Source organism: Salminus brasiliensis, chromosome 21 (assembly GCF_030463535.1).
Source record: "Salminus brasiliensis chromosome 21, fSalBra1.hap2, whole genome shotgun sequence".
Lineage (NCBI taxonomy): Eukaryota > Metazoa > Chordata > Actinopteri > Characiformes > Bryconidae > Salminus > Salminus brasiliensis.
In genome coordinates, this window is record NC_132898.1 from 29261133 (window position 1) to 29283991 (window position 22859).

The following is a 22859-nucleotide window of genomic DNA, read 5'->3' on the forward strand; positions in this document are numbered from 1 at the left end:
ATACTTTGGGATGTGATGTTTTAGATTTATTGTGAAGTTTAAAGTCTCATTATATTCGATAATATTGAATATTTTGAACAGGTATGTCTGACTTTGAACCATCAAGAGTGAAAGATTGATTCTGAGCCAAGGAAGCCTCAGGATTGAGCAGTGAGGTCTGTAATCTGTAGCTGTTGCTTGTATCTCTCTCCCCCAGTTGGAGGCCTTCTACTCCATCTTCACCACAGAGCAGCAGGATCATGTGAAGTCAGTGGAGTACCTACGGAACAACTTTCGCCCACTGCAGAGCCTAGACAACCGAGAGGTCTTCAAATCCGCGGTTAAAGACGCCTGGCTGCCCTATCTGACTGACCCATACGGCACTGAGGCCTCAAAAGGTAGGACCGCTCCTCAGGGTTGCTGTGCGACTGTGTGCTGCTCCTCATCATTAATCACATGGACACAGTTTTCCCCCTTTCCCCCATTGTAGTCAGCCACCCTAGACACTGTACCCTGCACTGAAGCTGCTAAGTTACAAGCAAATAAATCCACCTGGGTTCCCTAGCAACTGCCTAGTAACACCCTAGCAACCGCTATGCCACATCTTAACAACTTGCAACACTGTAGCACCCACCTAGCAACAATTTAGAAACAACATAGCAACCACCCAGAATACCATAACAACCACTTAACAGCAACATAGTAACCACCTCACAACACCCTCAACAATCATAATCATCAACGCCATAGCAACCACCTGGAATACCATAGTAACCACCTCGCAACACCCTCAACAATCATATACCAGCACCATAGCAACCACCTGGGATACCATAGGAACTGCTGAGTAACACCCTACCAACCAATAAGCGACACCATAGCAGCTTTCAACACTATAGAACCCATCTAGCAGCTACTTAGAATCAATCTAGCAACCACCTGGTTGCCAGGGGATTACCGTAGCAACAAGCTAGCAATTACTTAGCAACCACTAAGCAACACCATAGCAACCACATTGCAATACTATAGCAGCCACCTACCAACTACTTATTGTAAGTCTGTCTGTATGTCTGTCTCGCCTGGTCACTGTACCCACACCCGCAGCAGGACCCCACTTATTCTCCATGACGAAGCTCAGAGATGGAGGGTGATGCTGAATTGAGGTGGTGTGTGAGGCAGCACATGAGGCAGGGTGCGTGAGGGGCACACTGCCCTTGAAAAGCTGCAGTCCACTGCCTTTTTCGTGCGAGCCTGTGCTTCCGTCACGCAGCGAGAGATGAGAGGGGAAACGGTCGGGTTAAGATTGAGAGCATAACGACACGCCATATGCCACCTACACACACACACACACACACACACACACACACACACACACACACACACTTAGCTCCTCTCTTATCCATGTAGTCATGTCCTCATACCTCAGTAGCATACAAACAGGATAAGATTTGCACATATACATGCATACATTCGCACTTCAGCTGCTACAATCTAACATCTAACAGCTGCATCCCTTAAGTGTTCCCACTTCGCACACTCTGTCGCCATGCAGAACGGAGCGAGGCTCACCCTCAGCCACCTACCGATTTTAACTCATATGCTGCAGTGCTGAATTGTTAAAAGACAAAATAGGTTATTTATTTGCAGGTGCTTAAAAAAAATCCCGACATGAAATACATTGCTTGCGCTGGAACATCAAAGCTTAATGAAAACATCACTAACAAGGACACAATTGCCTCTTAATTGGAGCTAATTGGTTTCTACCGGTGAAACATTCATGTAGCCGCCACATTCCCCGGATTAAAAGACTATACAGTTTAAAGGAAGACTCCCACTGTTCAGACTAATGGCTCTTCCCCACATTTGTAGCAAACAGTGCTGTGCTGAAGCGACTGCCCATCGACTTCTGTTCACGAAAGTTTCTGTTTTCAGATTTTTTCCTCATAACTTTTCTGCAGTTTTCGAGATTCTGAGATACCTCTCTGACTCCGGATTGTGCCGTTTGACCTTGTATGCAGCCCTTTGATCAGACAAACGACTTCCACATAGCAACATATTTTAATGGAAATTTTGTCCCATAGAAATGGATGGGCTTCTTATGTCATGATTAAACAAATGCACTCACGACAACCAGTTGGCAACACCATACCAACCACTTGAGAAACCTTCGCAACCACCTAGCAACACAATAGCAACCCTAGCAACACCCTTCCGACAACACTGTAGCATCCAATTACCAACACCCTCACAACCACCTAGGATACCATAGCAACCACCTAGCAACACCTTATCAACTTCAGAGCAACCACCTAGCAATACTCTATCAACGACCTAGCAACACCATAGAAACAACCTGGAATACCAGGCAACCTCTCAGAAACACCATAGCAACCCTAGCAACAACCTACCAACAGCACTGTAGAACCCAATTACCAACACCTTCGCAACCACCTGGGATACCATAGCAACGACCAAGCAACGCCATATCAATGTCAGAGCAACCACCTAGCAATGCTGTATCAGCTACCTAGCATCACCATAGCAACCACCTGGAATATAATAGAAACCCTAGCAACACCCTATCAACAAAACTGTAGCACCAATTACCAACACCTTCGCAACCACCTAGCAACACCATATCAACTACCTAGCAACACCATATCAACTTCAGAGCAACCACCTAGCAATGCTGTATCAACTACCTAGCAATACCATAGCAACCACCTCACAACACAGGAATACCATAGCAACCACTCAAAAACACCATAGCAACCACCTAGCAACATCATCACAACCCCATAGCAAGCACCTGAAATATGATAGTCACCACTTAGAACCCTAGTGACTCTGTGGCTGCACACCTATTCTACGTGTCGTTCAGGAAATGCACAACTCTAGTTTTCAGTGGTAATCAGTCGTGTGGTACAGATGCAGCAGATAGAGATTAGTATTATTTTAAGGATCATTGGTCAGATTGGTCAGACAAACAAGGGGGTCAAATACTTTTGCTTGGCAAAACTCTGCCCACCTACACTCAGACCTTTTTAGTCGAATCCTCTGTCCTCCGAATCTGTGGCATACCATCAGTTACTACGGGCAGTAATGTTGATGCACCACTAATGTGAAACACACTTCCAATAGAAGCCAATGGGCAGTTGCTTCAGCCCCTTATAAAGGTTTAAACAACATGAGACTGAACATGGGAACAAGGCTACCCATGCACACGCACATCTCTATAGCATCCAAACAAGAATAAAGCCCATAAAAGACACTGACAGGCCCTGTGTGTGTATGTCACAGAGGCATCCTTGTCCTTTTGTAGTTCCCTCACATGTGTTCCAGCCCCTTGTAGGCGCTTCATGGTGAGACAACAATAGATCAGTCCCTCCCAGCTCCGCCGTCAATCACTCTCAACACGCCACAGTCCTCTTTGTGTGCGTTCCTTGTTGTGATTTCCGTTCCAGTCCGGCTTTGACTTCTCTCTGTCTCTTTCTGCCATTCAGTCCCGTTCACTCCGTTCATTATCATCTGCGTGATTCTCCCTCACACACCCTCTCCATATCCACCACAGACTGATTTACAGCATTTACTCCTCAACTTAAGGCCAACCACCTGGAATAGCGTAGGAAGTGCTTAGCAATGCCATAGCAACCACCTGATATACCATTGCAGCCACTTAAGCACCCATCAAGCACCATAGCAACTGAGTAAAATACCACAGCATCCACCTAGCAACACAACAGCAACCATGTACCAATTTCTTAGAAACACAATAGCAACCACCTCGGATACTATAGCAATCACCTAAGACTTCAGAACAGCTACCTGGGATACTATAGCAACACAATAGCAACCACCTGGTATAGCATAGCAAGCACCTAAACCTCCATAGCAACCGCCTAAAATACCATAGCATCCACTTAGGAACACAACAGCAACCATGTACCAATTTTTTAGAAACACTGTTGCAAACACCTGAAATACCATAGCAACCACCTAAGACTCTATAACATCTACCTAGGATATTATAGTAACACCATAGCAACCTCCTGGGATACCATAGAAAACACCTAAGACTCCATAACAGCTACCTGGGAAACTATAGAATCACTATAGCAACCACTAAGCACTACCATAACAAGCACCTGAAATAGTATAGCAGCCACTTTGCAACACTATAGCATCACTATAGCAACCACTAAGCACTACCATAACAAGCACCTGAAATACTATAGCATCCACCTAGCAACATTATAGCAGCCACTTAGCAACACCATAGAAAACACCTAGCAACACCAGAACAACCAACTGTCAATGCCATAGCAACCACTTGGGACAATATACCAGCCACCTAGCAACACCATAACACCAACCACCTGTCCACACCTACCATATCAACCACTTAGCAAAAACATTTTCACCCTAGTGACTACATAGCAACAGCCTAGCAACTGCCTGGAAGTGGAAACTACTTAAGCTGCACAGCCATTTCCCGCCATCCCTGTTAAGTTGGGATTTCCTGTCCAGTCCATCTATGACGTCCCTCTGTCCCTCTCTCTCAGTCAGTCCTGTTCAAATAATAGAAGCTTATGCGACACAGATTAGCGTCATGCTAACAGCATTTCTGAATCATTACACACTTGCCTCAGAGTGCCAGTTTTCCTGCTGCTCCTTGTTGGCGGAGGCCGAGACATATTGGGATCATTCGGGGTGCGCTGCTAAACCTTTGGGCTCCAAATCAGACTTGGAATTAATTTAGGTACATGGGACGAATTCCGATATAAAAGGAATGGGGGGCGGGGGACAAAAGAAAGGAGTAGACTCTCTTATCGTTGGCAGGCAATTGTTTCATTTTTGCAGCATGTCAAATTAATTTGGGACGCCGTGTCCTGTCGTTCAGGAAGAATGGAGGGACGGCGTGAAGGAAGGCGGGATGAAAGGACGGTAATTTGGAAGGAGAGGGTGTAATGGAGGGATGTGGAGGATGGAAATAGAGCAGTATCAGGGAGGCCTGCAGTCTCGGATCGAGCTTTCATGCTTTGTGTCAAAGCAGATTAGTTCAAACCTCATCAGCCTGAAAAAACATAGGAGGGCAGTGCGGATAAGAAGTGTGTGTGTGTGTGTGTCTTGTCTGTGTGTGTTTCTCGGTGGGTGGGGGGTTGGGGTGGGAGCTTGTCAAGAATCTAGCCTCTGTGCGTATGACCAACTTTGATCTCTCTGACTGTGACCATGTCTGATCTGTATGACTGGGCCTGTTCACTGCCTTTCTAACAGCACAATAGAGATCCAGCAGCTCCTCCTCCTCCTCCTCCGGAACTAGACTGTGAACAGAGGTGTGTAAAAATGCATCTGGCAAAAAAAATGTGTGCATTTTTTCCCCCTGTACCTTCCACTGCTGTGTAATTAGTGCAATCTCATTAGCATATTCATTATGCACTCGCAGAGCAATTTATTAGGAAGGCCTGTAGACCTGCTCATTCATGCAATTATCGAATCAGCCAATCGTGTGGCGGCAGTGCAGTGCATAAACTCATGCCGATATGGGCCAGCAGCTTCAGGTAATGTTCTCATCAACCATCAGACTGGGGGAAGAAATGTTAGTCCAAACATCTGCGGACAGAAACACAACGGAGGTCAACGGATGCCTTGACCACGTGAAGCTGGCACGTGAAGAAAGGCTATGGCAACTCAGGTAACCACTCTGTCCAACTGTGGTGAGAAGAAAAGCATCTGAGAGCGTACAGCGCACCCAACCTCGAGGCAGAGGCTACAGCCGCAGAAGACCACATTAGATTCCACTTGTGTCTGTGAAGAACAGAAAGCTGAGGCTTACCACAACTGGACGGTTGAAGACTGGAGAAACGTAGCCTGGTCTGATGAATCTCGGGTCAGAATTAGCCGCCAACAGCATGAATCCATGGACCGACCAACCTGCCTTGTGTCAACAGTCCAGGCTGGTGAAGGTGGTGTGGAGATGCCAATGCCAATCAATCATCAGTAGAATGCCAAATGGAATCCAACGTGGTCTTCTACTGTGATTATCTTGTTCCCACACCTTACTAAGTTGTGTTCACTATTTAATTATCTTGTTCCCTTACTTTCATAAGTCATGGCCACCACTTAATTATCTTGTTTTCATTTCCTATCCAAGTCATGGCCATCACTTAATTATCTTGTTCCCATGCCTTACCAAGTCGAGGCCACCTCTTAATGATCTTGTTCCCATATCTCTCTTAGTTTTGGCCACTACTTAATTATCTCATTCTCACACCTTACTTAGTCATGCTCATCATTTAATTATCTTGCTCCCATGTCTTTCTAAGTCAAGGCCACCACCTAATTATCTTGTTCCCATATCTTACTATGTCATGGCCACTACTTAATTATCTCATTCCTATACCTTACTAAGTCACATCCACTACTTAATTACCTTGTTCCCATGCCTTACTATGTCATGGCCACTAATTAATTATCTTGCTCCCATGTCTTACTAAGTCGAGGCCACCACCACCTATTTATCTCATTCCCATGCCTTTCTAAGTCAAGGCCACCACTTAATTATCTTGTTCCCATGTCTTACTATGTCATGGTCACTACTCAATTATCTCATTCTCACACCTTACTAAGTCAACTCCACCACTTAATTACCTTTTTCCCATGGCTTACTATGTCATGGCCACTAATTAATTATCTCATTCCCATGTTTTGGCCAAGTCATGGCCACCACTTAAAAATCTTACTAATTTATAGCCACAGCTAGTAATCCACAATACCAGCAGGGCTCTGTAACGAAGCATTATTGGCCTGAACTCTCCCTGGCCTGCACCCTCTCCCGTTCTCTCAGCAGTGTAATGATGTCAACTTCTCCCATTTTGTTCGCGTCCCCTTTGACGACTTTCACAAAGCCTTTGCTAATTTGCTACGTCCTCTCTTTAACGACCTTCATTCAGCACGTCCTCGCTTCCATATCTTTGACTCTCTCATGTTTTTCCTTTGCTGCGTGGACACCCCTCCACCCAAGCCACCACCATTAATCTCTGCTTCTATCTCCCTCGCCATGGTCAAGTAGCTGCAGGGCCAGGGACGGGCTTTTTCATTAAACGCATTTTTGCGCATCTCCTAAGAGTGCCGCTCTCGCAACATGACCTCCTCAACTCACGCTTTTGAAGAGAGACTACAAGAGAGAATGAGCCAGTGAGAGAGAGAGAGAGAGAGAGAGAGAGAGAGTCTGTGGGTCCTTGGTGGCATTCTGCACTCTCTGCTACTCAGTGTCTCTTTCTCTTTTCCTATCCCTGCTACAGTGTTGGGTGTGTGTGTGTGTTCATGTGTCCGTGTGTGCACACACTTGTCTGCTCACTTAGCTCAGCCAAGTCCTGCACGAACGCTGAGCCACGACTGCCAGTCTTTATCCGTCACCATTAGGGCACCATTGGGCAGGAAAAGGAGCCACCCCCCCTCTAGGGCTTATCAGCCCCAAAGGAGCGTAGCTATCAAGCTAACTTCTCTCACGCTTCACACATCCACAAATCTGAGCACACACTTCCTCCCAAACGCTCCCCCTCGTTCAGTCTCTTGGTCTGTCTGCAGTTCTGCCCAGACACAAGGTTCACAAGGTTCTTGGGAGGTTTTGGGGAGTAGGGGAAGAGTCAGGCTTGTGTCTAAGTCAGGGGTCACTAAGCCCATTAGTCTAGGCGGTACCACTGTCAGCGAAGCCGCTACTGGCACACTACTGGTTGCTAATGGTCTTGTGAAATGGAGGGTGTTCATGAGGAGACCATTAGTGAGGTCCTCCTTCACCATGCCACCAGACTAGCTTTGACCGGCCAAGGCATGGACTCCACAAGACCTCTGAAGGTCTCCTGTGGTATCTGGTACCAAGACTAACAATTAGCAGCAGATTCTTTGAGTCCTGTGAGTTATGAGGTGGGGGCCTCCATGGACTGCATTAATGAGCTTTAGATGCCCATGACCTGTCACCGGTTCACAGCCTAGAATACCTGCCTTACGTTCTGGAGATGTTCTGACCCATTCGTCTAGCTATCGCAATTTGACTCTTGTCACAGTGGCTCCGATTCCTATGCTAGCCCATTTACTCTGCTTCTGGCACATCAGCTCCAAGAACTGACGGGTTACTTGCTCTTAGCAGGTCTTACTTGAGGATGGTTGCTTCTGCTTCTCTGTGTTTTACCAGCGAGTCTGATACGCTTGGGGACATCTCACGCATGTGGAATTAGCAAGGAAGAGGGAGTTCGGGCGAGATACAATAAGTAGCATCTCATTAATACTTCATAAAATGAATATTGCATAATGATAGAATGTATGCAACAATACATCGGTGGTGACAAGAATGAAAGGCTCACGGCAGGGTTCCCATGAGCTGAAGAAATGGCTCAACATTCTTCGCTAATGGGGGCAACAGCAGAAGGTACTTCCTGGTCTTGTTTGTGGCATACATTGTGACTAGCAGTGAGCTAATGTGTTCACTAAAAGTATTATTAGTATGTCATCTGTCACCACACAAAATATTTGCATAAATATTTTAGTGTAATTAGCAACTTCCAAGCTACTAGCGCAATCCATACACACTAGGCCTCGGCTTGGTTTTAGAAGAAACTAACAAATCTTAATAGTGTGGGTTATGCAGGTTAGTACACGAAATATTAACATGCTAACCGTTTTTGTACTTTGCAATACCTACATTCATCACGGTCACTGCTGTGCCTGTATTGATATCCTCCATTATAAATTTGCTTGTCGAAATTTTCCCATTTGGTACTGCCAACCAACCCACCGGGTCATATTTCCCCCTAGCACTAGCAATGCTCCCAACACCATGAGGGTAAGGACTTAACACATGTCTCGTCCGACCAAGCCAACCGCCGCCTCTTTGCTTGAGAGTGATGAGGGGGGAGTGCGCCATCTTCCCACCCAGAGAAAACACAGCCAATTGTGCTCTCTCTGACTCCGGACGCTGATGGCAAAGCGACATGGCTCAGAATTCGAACTTGCAACCCACCGGGGGCCATAGTGGTTCCTCCCTTTCCATCTTGCATTGCATTGTGGGATAATGGTGTCCACAGAAACCATATCTAAAAACTGACTGGTTCTAAGTATGCATTGGGTCAGGCCTTTGCTAACCAGTCTCAGTTAGCATCCTGTCATTATGGGAAAGGCCTAACTAGGCTAACTAGTCATAAGTAATGTTCATTCTCTATGCTAGCTAGATAGCATGAATCATGTTGGCTTGGCTCGTGCTAACCAGTCCCAAATACCCGGTCTAGTTCTGGAATAGCTGGTCAGGTAGCTTGGGCCTGTTAGTTACCATCATACCAAGATTAAAAACTAGCTAGCTAGCATAGCTGATATGCTATACGTCTCGTCTATGCTAACTATCCCAAATAGCATCCATTCATTATATTAGCTTTCTGACTAGTGCTTTCCTTTAAGTGAGGCCCCTAATGCTAGTTTTAACTTCATCTTACTACACTGATGTTCACTCTTAGGAGACGGAGGTGAATCGGGGCGACAGCGAGGCCTTATCTAGGGGACATGCTCCGAGGTCATAGCTGTGCGTGTGTGTGAGCAGCCATGAAAGTCATCTGACGCATTACCATTTGCGTTACAGTGTATGATTATGCCTGCATATTTATTAGCCATCTCCTCCTTGAGTGTTGCTATAATAGGAGCCTCTTTAATATCACATGTGCCGGCGGAATTAGCTTAATTAGCATTGTTTGGCATGTAATGGTTCCCCTGTGGCTGTAGGTGTGGGTGTGTGTATGTGGGTCGGTGCGTTGTGTGAAACAGAGTGTGTGCATAGGCTGTAGAGCTGTGGAGTTGAGCTCTGAAAGCTGGCAGGCTTGGGGGTACGTTCTACTGGCCAGGGGAAAAGAGGCGTGGAAGAAGGCGCAAAAGGCAAAGGCATGACGCAATCCACAACATAGGAGAGAGAGAGAGGTATAGAGATAGTGGGGAGGTACGCACTAGTCAAACAGAGCCATCTAGTGGCTGCTGAGGGAAAGGCTACTAACTGTCTTCATATATATATATATATATATATATATATATATATATATATATATATATACACACACATACACACACTGTATGTCCAAATGTTTGAGGACACCCCTTCTAACAAATGCATTGCCTGTAGAGAAGTACTGCCAATAGAATAGGACGCTCTGGAGTCGATAAGCTTGAACCTATTAGCACCATTAGGCTAGAGGGGTATAAAGCCCCCCTGTATTGAGCTGTGGGAGCAGTGGAGCTGTGTTCTTAAATGATGGTTGATGCTCTATCTAATACTTTTGGGATACATTGTGGACGAGGTGTGGTGGTGGTCATCCAACATCCTGACCTCACCAACAACGTCGTCGCTGAATGCAATCAAATACTCATAGCAATGTTCCTCCAAAATCTAGTAGAAAGCCTTCTTCCCTGGGCAGTAGAGACAGTTACTCCAACAAAAGCAGGAAAATTTGTTTTTTAATACCCTTGATTTTGGAAGAAGCAATGAATGAGCAGATGTCTCAATACTTTTGTCAATTAATTAATATATATATATATGTGTGTGTGTGTGTGTGTGTGTGTGTGTGTTCTGTCCCAAAAATGTATAAAAACAAGTTTATACACACAGTCACACACACTTGCACTCACACTTGGGCAGTATAACAGTCCTGCAGGCAGGTATCTATGAGCTTGTGGATTATTTTATTGTGATGGTGCCGTGGGGAGCCATGACTCTGACTCATCCACAGTTACAATGCACTTCTCCCTTTTTCTCTTTATGAACACAACCTCTCTCTCTCTCTCTCTCTCTCTCTCTCTCTCTCTCCCTCCGTCTTTCTCTCTTTGCCATTCAGAGCAATAAATGGAGATTTGTGTGATAATCAAAGCTGCCATTATTAAACACCTCTCTCTCTCTCTCCATCTCTCTCTCTCTCTCTCTCTCTCTCTCTCTGTTACTGTAGCCTGCAGCAGCGCTCCTATAAACATGAAAGTGCTCCCTCTGAATAAAACGGCACTGGTGGTCCGATGGTCCCGCCCAGAAATAATCTATGACCCCCCCATCGTCAGCTACCTCATCAGCTACAGCTGGACTAGAAATGAGGAGGCCTACGAGGAGACCTTTGTCAAAGGCAGCGACCAGAAACTGGTGAGCCATTCTTTTTCATGTGTTTTAGGTGTGTGTGTGTGTGTGTGTGTGTGTGTGTGTGTGTGTGTGTGTGTGTGTTCATGTGTTATACACAGGCTTAGGTGTAGGGTTACATTCAGTTGCATTTAATAGATATTCACTTAAATGTTAGTTAAGGTGAGCATCTACAAGGCTTCTTCAATGAACCATCCAAGTTTGATTCAACACTTCTGATTCAACCGACTCAGTAAAACGAGGCGATTCATAAGCCGCTCATGTCTAGCATGCATGTCTAATATGAACACACCTCCACAATATCGGCACCTTTGAGGCAATATGGAATCGTAATGGATTCATGACACTATAACCAACCCTGACTCTGACTGCATTTGTTAGATGGGGTGTCCACAAACATTTGGACATGTAATTAAGGTTGCCAACTGTCCTGTAAAATACAGAATGGTCCCTTATTGAACAGCGTCAGTGGAGACTGATGATTACAAGGAAAATTGTAAAATAGGCAGAGCTTATTTTAGTAGACTATTGAGGTTTGATTGATTGTTTAGTCGAATGAATGATTATTTATTTAATATTCAGTAGAATTAGCCAATATAAATAATATAGATATCTGTTTATAGAACAAATTATACTAATGGAATAATAGTTAATAAATAAAAAAAATATTAGTTTAGAGAAAACATTTATTCATTAATACATATACATTTCCTAGATTAAAAATGTTTGTAGTCGGGCCCATGGTGGTAATGGCCCAGAGGAGTCGTGGTCAGCGTCCCTTAATTTAATTTCTGAACGGTGACAACCCTACATGTAATAGTGTCTTCAAATTCAAATACCTGATTTGGCTCTGAGAGGACTGCTAAGAGTAAGGCTATATATATATATATATATATATATATATATATATATATATACATACACACACTGTAGGTCCAAATGTTTGAGGACACCCCTTTCTAATGAATACATTGTCATTGCTGGCACACAGCTTGTCTGTAGAGAAGTACTGCCAAGAGAATAGGACTCCCTGAAGCAGATAAACATGAACTTGTTGGCACCATGCCTGATGCCAGGCTTAGGCTAGAGGGTATAAAGCCCCCCTGTATTGAGCTGTGGGAGCAGTGCAGCTGTGTTCTTGAATGATGGTTGATGCTCTATCCAATACTTTTGGGATCCATTGGGGATGAGGTGTGGTGGTGATCATCCAGCATCCTGACCTCACCAACAACGCTGTAGTCGCTGAATGCAATCAAATACTCACAGCAAAGGTGGCAACCCTACATGTAAAACCTGATTCTGCTCTGAGAGGGAGGCTGAAGACATCTTACCAGTTCAGTGTGTTTTAGGGTGTGATGATGGTTCCGGCCTGCAGTTTGCTTGCACAGTGCTAATGACTAGCTCCCATTACTTCCCAGCTACATTAGCCTCCAAGCTCGCGCGCAAAGCTGAAGAGGCCAAACTTCAGACACCAAACACGTCCCGGCTGATTAAGTGCATTAGGGAGAATGGGGGGAAATTGTGTAAATTTAATGTTTTGCCTAACGATTCCTTTAAAGCGCGCTTAGCCTGTGCTGCTGTACCTCCGAAATCTGTCCCGCTGACAGCTAGCCACCTCCAGCCCATTAGCGTCGCGTTCAGTGCTGCAGAAGCATAAATTACAATAATGCAGGTCTTATGGACGTGGAGAGCGTTCCGAGCTCTAATTCCGTATTCATCCCGTTGCCCTCTGTCGCTGTTATCTTTGAAGTAGCACATTAGGTGCATTCATAATGACCTGCTCCCAGCTGGGGCCCGCCCGCTATAGAGCGCACCTGTAGTTATTTAGAGTTATTTAGACGCTCCTGTACTCATTCAATAATGCATCTGCTCTACTCCATTGAGCTAAACAGCGCAGATCTGTCTCTCTTGGAGCTCTGCAGCGGGTCCGGCTGCCGCCAGACTCTGCATTTCTGGACGTTAGTGGGGGCAGATCTCAGCAGGAGTGGCTGACCTTGACGTCCTGTGTTTGCAAATACTAATACGGAGCCGGGTGCGGCCCTCCGAGCACTTCAGTAGTGACATTGGGTCTTAATGTCCCTCTTTCTCTCTCTCTCTTTCTCTCTCTCTCTCTCTCTCTCTCTCTCTCTCTCTCTCTCTCTGCGAGAGTTTTATTCAGCACGGCTGCAGGAATTAATGACGGGGAGAGCATCTCTCTCTCTCGCGCTCTCTCTCTCTCACGCTCTCTCTCTTGGGGGGTAAAGAGTGGAGTTTTCTTTCTTTTCTTTCCTTAAGCTGCTCTCCACATGATCACTAATGAAATCACAAGCACCATGGAGCCTCAGTGGAGGTCTTTCCTACTCACAATATCGCTCTCTTGCTCTCTTGCTCTCTCACTCTCTCGCTTTCTCTCTTTCTCTCTTTCTCACTTTTTTTTTGTAGGTGACTTTATTGGTTTGACTGTAAAACTACAAAGTTACCAAAGCTTCTAAACTTTAAAGGCGAACATTCTTTTAATTATGGTTGCGCATTAAAATCTAATATCCTGCAGTTTTTGGAGATGTCAGCACCGTTCCAGCTCCAGATTCTTCGGTCCAGTTGTGTGGTGTGTGCTTGGAAACAGCTTTTTGTACATAGACTTTTTTATGCAGATTTTTCCCCATAAGAATGAATAGGGTACAACATAGCCACAATCAGCAACACCATAGCAACTCCATAGCAACACCACGTGAACCAGTAAAACCACACCATAGCAAATGCCTGAAATACCATTGCAATTATCTTGCAGCACTGTAGCAATCATCTGGCAAGCACTAAGCAACACCATAGCAACCACTAAACGACACCATAGCAACTGCCTGGAATACCATTGCAATCATCTTGCAGCACTGTAGCAATCATCTGGCAAGCACTAAGCAACACCATAGCAACCACTAAACCACACCATAGCAACTGCCTGGAATACCATTGCAATCATCTTGCAGCACTGTAGCAATCATCTGGCAAGCACTAAGCAACACCATAGCAACCACTAAACAACACCATAGCAACTGCCTGGAATACCATTGCAATCATCTTGCAGCACTGTAGCAATATTCTGGCAAGCACTGAGCAACCACCAGTGATTAACTAGCAACCCCTAGTAACACCATGGCAACCACTTAGCAACACCATAGCCTATACCTGGCTTACTATGGACAACCCTCTTGCAACACCGCAGCACCATAGCAACCACATAGCAACGCCTTAGCAATCATCTGGGAAACCACATCAGCCTCTTAGTAACACCATGATACCCAGCTAGCACCGCTGTGGAATCTACCCGGAACACCATAGCAGCTGCCTGGAAGTGGAATGCACTTCAGCCATGTAACCATCCTGTGTTTTTTTCAGGAAATGCAGTTTCCAGTTAATTACTCATATTTAATTGATTACTATTATAAAATGAATATTTAATTAATGCGAAATTAATGACACATGAGAGCAATAGTCTTGGGGATTATTAATGATACAAGAATGTCAACTAAATAAACCTAATTTAATTAAATCTGAAAAAATTATAACCATACATAGAGAATGCAGTGGCATGCAAAAGTTTGGGTACCCCTGGTCAAAGAATATGTTACTGTAATTAGGCTGAGTAAGTAAGATGAATACGTTTTCCAAAATAAAAGAAAGAGATTTTTTTAATTCGATTTGCAGTAATCCCCCCTTGCAGAGGCATTCTAATTCTGTGAGGTTCTTGGGCAGTCTTGCTGCTCTTGGTCTTTACACAGATTTCCGTTGATGTTTAGGTCAGGGGACCATGGCAAACTTTCAGCTTGTGCCTCTTGAGGTGGTCTCTCTGCAGTTCTGTAAGAGTATTCTTGGTCTTCCCGACCTCAATTTAACCTCCACCAATCCTGTTAACTGCCTTCTCTTAATTCCAGTATGAACTGAGATGTGTGGGGGTGTTACTCACAGTCCCACAGGCAGTGACACGTTGTCATATACTTGGCGGCGAGAGATGCTGCATGGCGCTCGCCAAGTAAAGTTCGTGACTTTTCTTATTTTTTAAAAAAAAATTTTTATGAAACCTTGCGTGGGTGAAACCTTAGGAAGGTGTTTCTAATAAAGTGGCCAGTGCGTGAAAGTACAAGGGGTAGTGTTTCTAATAAAATGGCAGAAGGGAGAGGTTTAAGACAAATAAAGTGGCCAGTGAGTAGAAGCACAAGGCTGGTGTTTCTAAAAAGGGCCCAGTGAGTGGAAGCACAAGGCTGGTGTTTCTAATAAAGTGGCCGGTGAGTGGAAGCACAAGGCTGGTGTTTCTAATAAAGTGGCCGGTGAGTGGAAGCACAAGGTTGGTGTCTACTCACAGTCTCTCTCTCTCTCTCTCTCTCTCTCTCTCTCTCTCTCGAACGTCACCCAGGATTACAGTGCTCATTGGCCGTAATGGCAAATAACTCAATTTTAATGTCATTTTAACTCGTCAAAATATAATCATGTCCTCGTCCAAGTGTTGTTAACTTTATTTGTGGGGAAGAAATGAAAAAAACCTCTCTCTCTCTCTCTCTCTCTCTCTCCCTCGCTCTCTCTTTTCTTGTCAGTGCTTCATTTCCATTTTTATTCTCAATTTCCTCCCAGGACGCAGCAGCTATCTGGGTCACATTAGGGACTGCTGTGGTTTTATGGAGGGGGAAAAAAAAGCTTCTTCCAAATCAATGGAGAATCCACTCAAGACCTGCCGGTCTTACAGCACCCACCCGCAGCAGCAGCAGCCCACCAGCCGGAGAAGAATAGAATAAACCCTCCTTAAGCAGAATCAAACTGAGCGGGACTGGCATACAATCAAAACAGAAGAGGGGTGGGGGGATACGAGCATCATGTGTTGATGAGCATCATGGGGAGTGATATTAAACAGTGCAGAACTTCAACAAAGCCTTTTTCCCTTTTTTTTAAAAAGCTGCTCCCGCCAAGAGCCCGAAAACCCAACAGCCTGGTTCTGACCACAGAGCAGCTCCTAGCTGTGGCTGATGCACTCGCATCTATCATGCCACGACCATATCAGTGAGTGGACACACAGGGTTTCTAATAAATTGGCAATGAAGTAAATTAGTTTCCAGTGAAGTGGCCAGTGAGTGGAAGCACAAAGTAGGTGTTTCTTATAATGTGGCCAGCAAGTGGAAGTATAAGGTTGGTGTTTTCCAAATAAAGTGGCCAGAAAGGAGGGGAGCAAGGCTTGTGTTTCTAATAAAGTGGCCAGAGAGGAGAGGCGCAAGGCTGGTGTTTCTAATAAAGTGACCAGAGAGGAGAGGTGCAAGGCTGGTGTTTCTAATAAAGTGGCCAGAGAGGAGAGGCGCAAGGCTGGTGTTTCTAATAAAGTGGCCAGAGAGGAGAGGAGCAAGGCTGGTGTTTCTAATAAAGTGACCAGAGAGGAGAGGTGCAAGGCTGGTGTTTCTAATAAAGTGACCAGAGAGGAGAGGTGCAAGGCTGGTGTTTCTAATAAAGTGACCAGAGAGGAGAGGCGCAAGGCTGGTGTTTCTAATAAAGTGGCCAGAGAGGAGAGGAGCAAGGCTGGTGTTTCTAATAAAGTGGCCAGAGAGGAGAGGAGCAAGGCTGGTGTTTCTAATAAAGTGACCAGAGAGGAGAGGTGCAAGGCTGGTGTTTCTAATAAAGTGGCCATCAGGCAGGAGGAACAAGATTGGTGTTTCTCAAAGTGGCAGGAAGAAGATGTTTAAGACAGACGTTTCTAATAAAGTGGCCAGATAGTGTTTCTTAAAAAAAAAAAGGCATGTGAGTAGAAGCTCAAGGTGGGTGTTTCTAATAAAGTGACCACAAATTAAAGTGAAAGATAGGTGTTTCTAATAAAGTGGCCACAGCACTGAACAGCCACGACAGTGTCTGAAATCTCGTCTCCCACTCGTCTGAGCTGGAGCGTTCTACACCAGTGTGCTGTTATTCCTGCAGCTTCAGGACCCTGCCTTAATTCCCCAAATTAAGCGTTTAGAATATGTGAATAATTGATGTGACACGGGCCAAGTTCACACAAACTCAGCATTCGCATTGCAAATAAGCATTCCCTGCTCATGTTTGCTGAAAATACGAGTTAATTGCCCCGAAATGGCAAATGAACGCCCGACTCAGTGTGAGGTCTCTCTCACTTTCTCCCCCTCTCATGCTGTCTCTTGCTGCTCTCTCAAGTCAATATTTGCTGTAGTGCATCACTGTCGTCCTCCTTAGTATTGCGAAAATAATCACAGGGTTGAAATGATTTTAATAAGATTAAATATGGAGGGCACAAGATAATATACTGAGGCCACAGAATAATATATGAAGGCCTCAAAATAATAGATTGATCCCACAGGATAAAATATTGAGGGCACACATTTCTAGTTTCTAGTTTCAAGTTTCTAGTGGCCACAAAATAATATATTGAGGCCTCAAAATAAATATGTAGGCCACTAGTTAATATTTAAGGCCACAAATTATGTTTTTAGTAGCCACGAAATAATATAATGAAGTCATAAAATAATATATTATGGCCACAAGATAAAATATTGGGGCCACAAAATAATATATTGAGGCCATAAAATGTTATATTGAGGCCCAAATAATATATTGAGGCCACAAGATAATGTATTTATGACATGAGATGCTAGTGAAGCTACAGAATAATAAATCGATCCCGCCAGATCAAATATGGCAACTAATTTCTAGTTGCCACAAGATAATATATTGAGGTTATGAGATTATATATTGCGGCTATAAATTAATGTATTATCTTGTGGTCGTATTAAGTGGCACCTGAATATTGTCTTGTGGCCACTAGAAACTTTATTACGGACTTAATATATTATCTTGTGGCCTATTTGTATTTTTGTGGTGTCAACAAATTATATTGTGGCCACCAGAAATTCGATTTGTGGCCTCAATATGTGTTGTAAAAATATTAAAAAGGGTCCTTCAGAGGTTCTTTGCTAAAAGCAGTGGTTCTATGTATACGAAGACATAAATGGTTCTTCACCTAAACCACCAGGTTTAATTACACCTTGATTTCAGTTCTTGGCCATACAGCCCTCTCCTCCTGCCTCAGCCTCAGCTTGAAAAGCGCTGGCTGGCTACAAGTGTTATGGAAGAAGCATATGTCCACTTTCATCCAGCAGAGTAGCTTGTGGGCAGGAATTGGCAGCGATCGAGAGTGAGAGAAAAGTGAGTAGAACACTCCTCAGACTGGTGGCAGGTGAGCGACACGTGTGTGTGTGTGTGTGTGTGTGTGTGTGAGGAGGAGAACTATGGAGAGTGTATTCCTCCATTCAGGCTCTCTGTGAAGATGCTGCTCACTGAACCTGAAATATACATCAGTGTGTTTTATTCACAGGGGTTTAGAACTGTGGGTGTGTGTGTGTGTGTGTGTGTGTGTGTGTGTGTGTGTGTGTGTGTGTGTGTTTGTGCACACACCCGAGCCCATTCTTCCTTTGTGTCACAAATCAAACACACGCTGTGCCTGTCTGAAGATAACACACTCTCACATCACACACTCCTCTTACAGGTGTTCCTCTACTTTGCCTCAGAGCCCCGGGAGAGCCCACCAGTGCACTTACTCCAACTGTGTGTGTGTGTGTGTGTGTGTGTGTATGTATTTCAGGAGGCTGTTATCAAGCCAGTTTCGCCAGACGTGTTGTATCTGTTCCGAGTCCAGGCTGTGTGTTTGAACGACAAGCGCAGTGACTTCAGCCAAAGCATGCTGTTCAGAGGTACACACACACACACACACACACACACACACACACACACACCTGTTCTTATGTTCTTTGCGTTTTTCATGGCTGTGCATCTTGTTTGTTCTTTCAGCGAACACCACCAGAATATTTGAGGGGACGAGGATAGTGAAGACAGGAATGGTAGGTCCACTTGTGTCCAGTAGGGGGCAGCACTGTACCCCTCATATAGTTCATACACTGTTAGGCCCTTTGTGATGCACCCAAACAATTGCTTTAATGATCTGACTCTCTGACTGACTCTCTGAATCTGACTGACTCTCTGAATCAGACTCTCTGAATCTGACTCTCTGAATCTGACTCTGACTGACTCTCTGACTCTGAATCAGACCCTTTGACTGACTCTCTGAATCTGACTCTGACTAACTCTTTAAATCTGACTCTCTAAAACTGACTCTGAATTTGACTCTCTGAATCTGACTCTGAATGACTCTCTGAATCTGACTCTGACTGACTCTCTCTGAATCTGACTGTTTCTTATTCTCTTACTCTCTGACTCTCTGATTCTGACTAACTATGTCCTACTCTGACTCTCTCTCTCTCTTTCTCTCTTTCTCTCTCTCTCTCTCTCTCTCTTTCTCTCTCTCTCTCTGACTCTGAATCTCACACGGACGCTCTAGTTCTTTTTCTGACACTGACTCTCTTCTTCTAACTCTTTCTTCCTCTCTCTCATACTTACTCCTCTCCCTCAGCCCACAGTCTCTCCGGCCTCCTCCGCTGATATGGCCCCCATCAGCTCTGGCTCGTCCACCTGGACCTCCTCAGGCCTGCCCTTCTCCTTTGTTTCCATGGCAACGGGCATCGGCCCTTCCTCCAGTGGCAGTCAGGCCACCGTGGCGTCCGTGGTGACCAGCACGCTGCTTGCCGGTCTAGGTTTCAGTGGCGGAGTCATCTCCTCCTTCCCCAGCTCTGTGTGGCCCACCACCAGACCCCCACCATCCACCCCCAGCACCGCATCCTCTGCCCGCCCAGCACCGGCCAGTCCTGTGGCGACTGACCCTGAACCCACCCCAGAACCCACAAACGCCAAGGCAGAGAAGGAAGGCTCAGATGATGGAGGAGAAAAGAGTGGCAAAGGAGAGGGAGAGGAGGGTGAGCGAGATGGTGAAGAAGAGGAAGATGAAGAAGAGGAGAAGGTAGTCAAATTCAGAATCAAAATGTTTTTATTTCTGTGTTTCTCAGTATTGAAATCCCCTGTTGTGCCTAAAACCCAATACGAGATTCATTCACAGGTAATGTTTAAACTTTGCCAGATTTACACTTGCAGGTCTTATAATGGGATAAAGGATGTGTTATTCTCAGCATGAAAGACCAACAGCTTCATTTCATTTAAAAAATACACTCCAAAACATTTCTCACTGAAAATTGACTCTAAAAACAACAAATGATTCTAAAAACAATGAAAAACTGCAAAAACAAAAAAATGATTCAAAAAACATTGCAAATTGACTCTAAAAACAAAAATTGCTTCTAAAAACAATGAAAAAATTACAGTAAAAAATAAATAAATTTTTAACAACAATGAATAAATAATTGTAAAAACAAACATTGCTACTAAAAACAATAAAAAATTTATTTAAAAAAACATATGATTCTAGAAACAATAAAATGTCTAAAAATTTGTTGAATACAATGAAATTGTCTATAAAATTGATTCCAAAAACAATGAAAAACGATCGGACAAAAAGAATCTAATAAATTAAAAAATGAATCCCTGTTTGCATTAGCTAGCTAACATTTACTTCACCTTGAGGTCATATCTCACTCTCAGTAAAACAATTGCTAAGTCAGCCTAGACCAACCCTCTCATTTGCCCTGTAGACAGAATTTAGTTGGAGACGTTTGTTTGTTGTCTGTTTGTTTGTTTTCTGCTAATATTGAATCTGTATTGTTTTGTTTGTGTTAACATCAATATCTCTTCTTTTGAAGGTTAAAACTGAACACCTGTTTGGCTGATTTTCAATTTCCATTAATATTATATATATATATTATATTGTACACCCCTAGGAGAAGGTGAAGAACGCTCCAGATGACGTTGAGGTGCAAGGCAACTCCTCTGTGGCTAAAGACCCTCCCTCTGCATCCCCCGATTCCACTGCGAAGGAGAAAGGAAGGACAGTGAAGGCGGAGAACAGCACATTGCCACCTACTGTTCCAGAGGAGCAGGTGGAGATGTACACGGAAGGAACTACAGCTGAGGAAACCACAGTGGCCCCAAGCACGCAGCCAGGGAACACGGGGAACAAGAGCGTGGTGATTCTACAGCCCCCAGAGAGCCCCCCACAGGGTGGCAAAGCTGGCGGAGGAGACAGGAGCCAGTGGCCTTTCTCCATCCATACAGGTGATTTAACTAATGTCTAGATGCCTAGCTGGAGATTGGCAGACCAAAGCTCTGGCTAGGGATTTTGCCAAGTTCTTGTTCACCTAGCTTCTCTATTTGCCCGTGAGGGATGTCCAACACCAGCTTAAGGGTGTTCCATTACTTTATTAGCTGAGGCCTTGAAGGAATGAGGGGTTAAGCGAACAAAAGTATCAACTTCAGCAGCAAAACTTGCCCAGAAACTTGGGTGGCCACCTGTCCCGTAAAATAGAGAATAGTCCTTTATTTGGCAATTAAATGTTGTGTCCCGTATTAAACCAATATTTCCATAAATGTCCAATACACATGTCTGTCACACACATCAGCACTAAAACTAACGATAATGATCAAAATGATTGAAATAACAATTAATGAGTAAATAAATTATTACATACATTTTAGGAGAAAACATTTATTCATATATATATATTTATGTATTTATTTATTTATATATATATATACACACATACATTTCCTAGATTACAAATGTTGTGTCAAAATGTGCTTTTGTTTTTTTGTTCAGTTTTAAGTAAAAATGTCACCAGGGTTTGAAGATTATGCACTTAAAAAGTTACATTCACTTCTCAGTTTATGTAGTTTGTATTTTTAAAGTTTTATTATTATTGCACACTCCACACTTTAATTTAAGATTGAATTAACCGCTCTTTATAAGAGCATGTGTTCATTGGTAATAAATCATTTCTAGATTTAAGTATGATTAATTGCCTTTTTAATCACCCCTTTACTAAAAACACCAGCACTAAATAAAACATAGCTACCACTGCTGCGGGTGCCCCCGCCACACAGGAGTCGGGCCCATGGTGGGCGCCCCCTATTTTTATTCCTGAAAGGTGGCAACCCTACCAGAAACCTTGCAACCTGACCAATGTTTACATTTTCAGATCCTCCAAACCTGGTGGATAAAGTTGTTTACCAGTGTTTTAGAGTAGTCTGAGCTGCTCTGGCTTATAATGTGATTTGTAAGGAGACTGCTGGGACAACTGTGGTCTACTGTACTCCGCTAGCTTGCTAGTTAACGAGCTAAAGGCTACATGGCGAACAACAACAAAAATAAAAACAATATACCCTGCTTTTAAAGCTAAAGGCCAAACGCAACAACTGTCAACTTGCCACTAAAAATTAGTTTGATGTTTGAAGTTATTTTTTTTAAAGATTTTTATATTGTAGCGTGTATTTTCATGATGAAGTTAGCGTGGCTAGCTGATTAGCACACTGTGGCTAACCTAGCCAAGCTTTCCCATTGAAAATGAAATGTCTTTTTCAGTTGCTTTAATTTGGCTCTTGTTGGCGAAGGAGATGATAAAAACACTATTAAAAGAGCCCTTTTTTAGCTTTAGCTTTCACTTTTAGCTTTAGTTTTTGTTGTCTTTCTTTATTTACCGTCCTTTAATCTTGCTTTCATTTTAATTGGGCTCTTATTGGCAAAGTTGTTAAACAAGCTCTGCAAATAAAAGCCCTTGTTTGCTTTTAGCATTAGCATTTAGCTTGTGTTGTTTACTTTAACGACCTTTAGCCTTGCTTTACTTTTAATTGAGCTCTTGTTTGTGATGTTGTTGAAGGGGATGTTAAAAACAGGGCTAAAACTGAGGCCTTTTTGCTTTTAGCATTTAGC

The 22859-nt window shown here is 43.9% G+C and overlaps 1 protein-coding gene across 3 annotated transcripts in view; it reads left to right on the top strand.

The window, feature by feature from the left end:
• Positions 1-22859, top strand: part of ptprga (protein tyrosine phosphatase receptor type Ga) — a 366588-nt gene that overhangs the window by 298475 nt on the left and 45254 nt on the right. For all 3 annotated transcript variants that reach the window (XM_072666504.1, XM_072666506.1, XM_072666505.1), the window contains 6 exons: positions 197-377; positions 10953-11137; positions 18735-18843; positions 18941-18990; positions 19560-20003; positions 20875-21208. In XM_072666504.1, the coding sequence (XP_072522605.1) occupies positions 197-377; positions 10953-11137; positions 18735-18843; positions 18941-18990; positions 19560-20003; positions 20875-21208 (1303 nt within the window). The remainder of the gene's footprint in view (positions 1-196; positions 378-10952; positions 11138-18734; positions 18844-18940; positions 18991-19559; positions 20004-20874; positions 21209-22859) is intronic.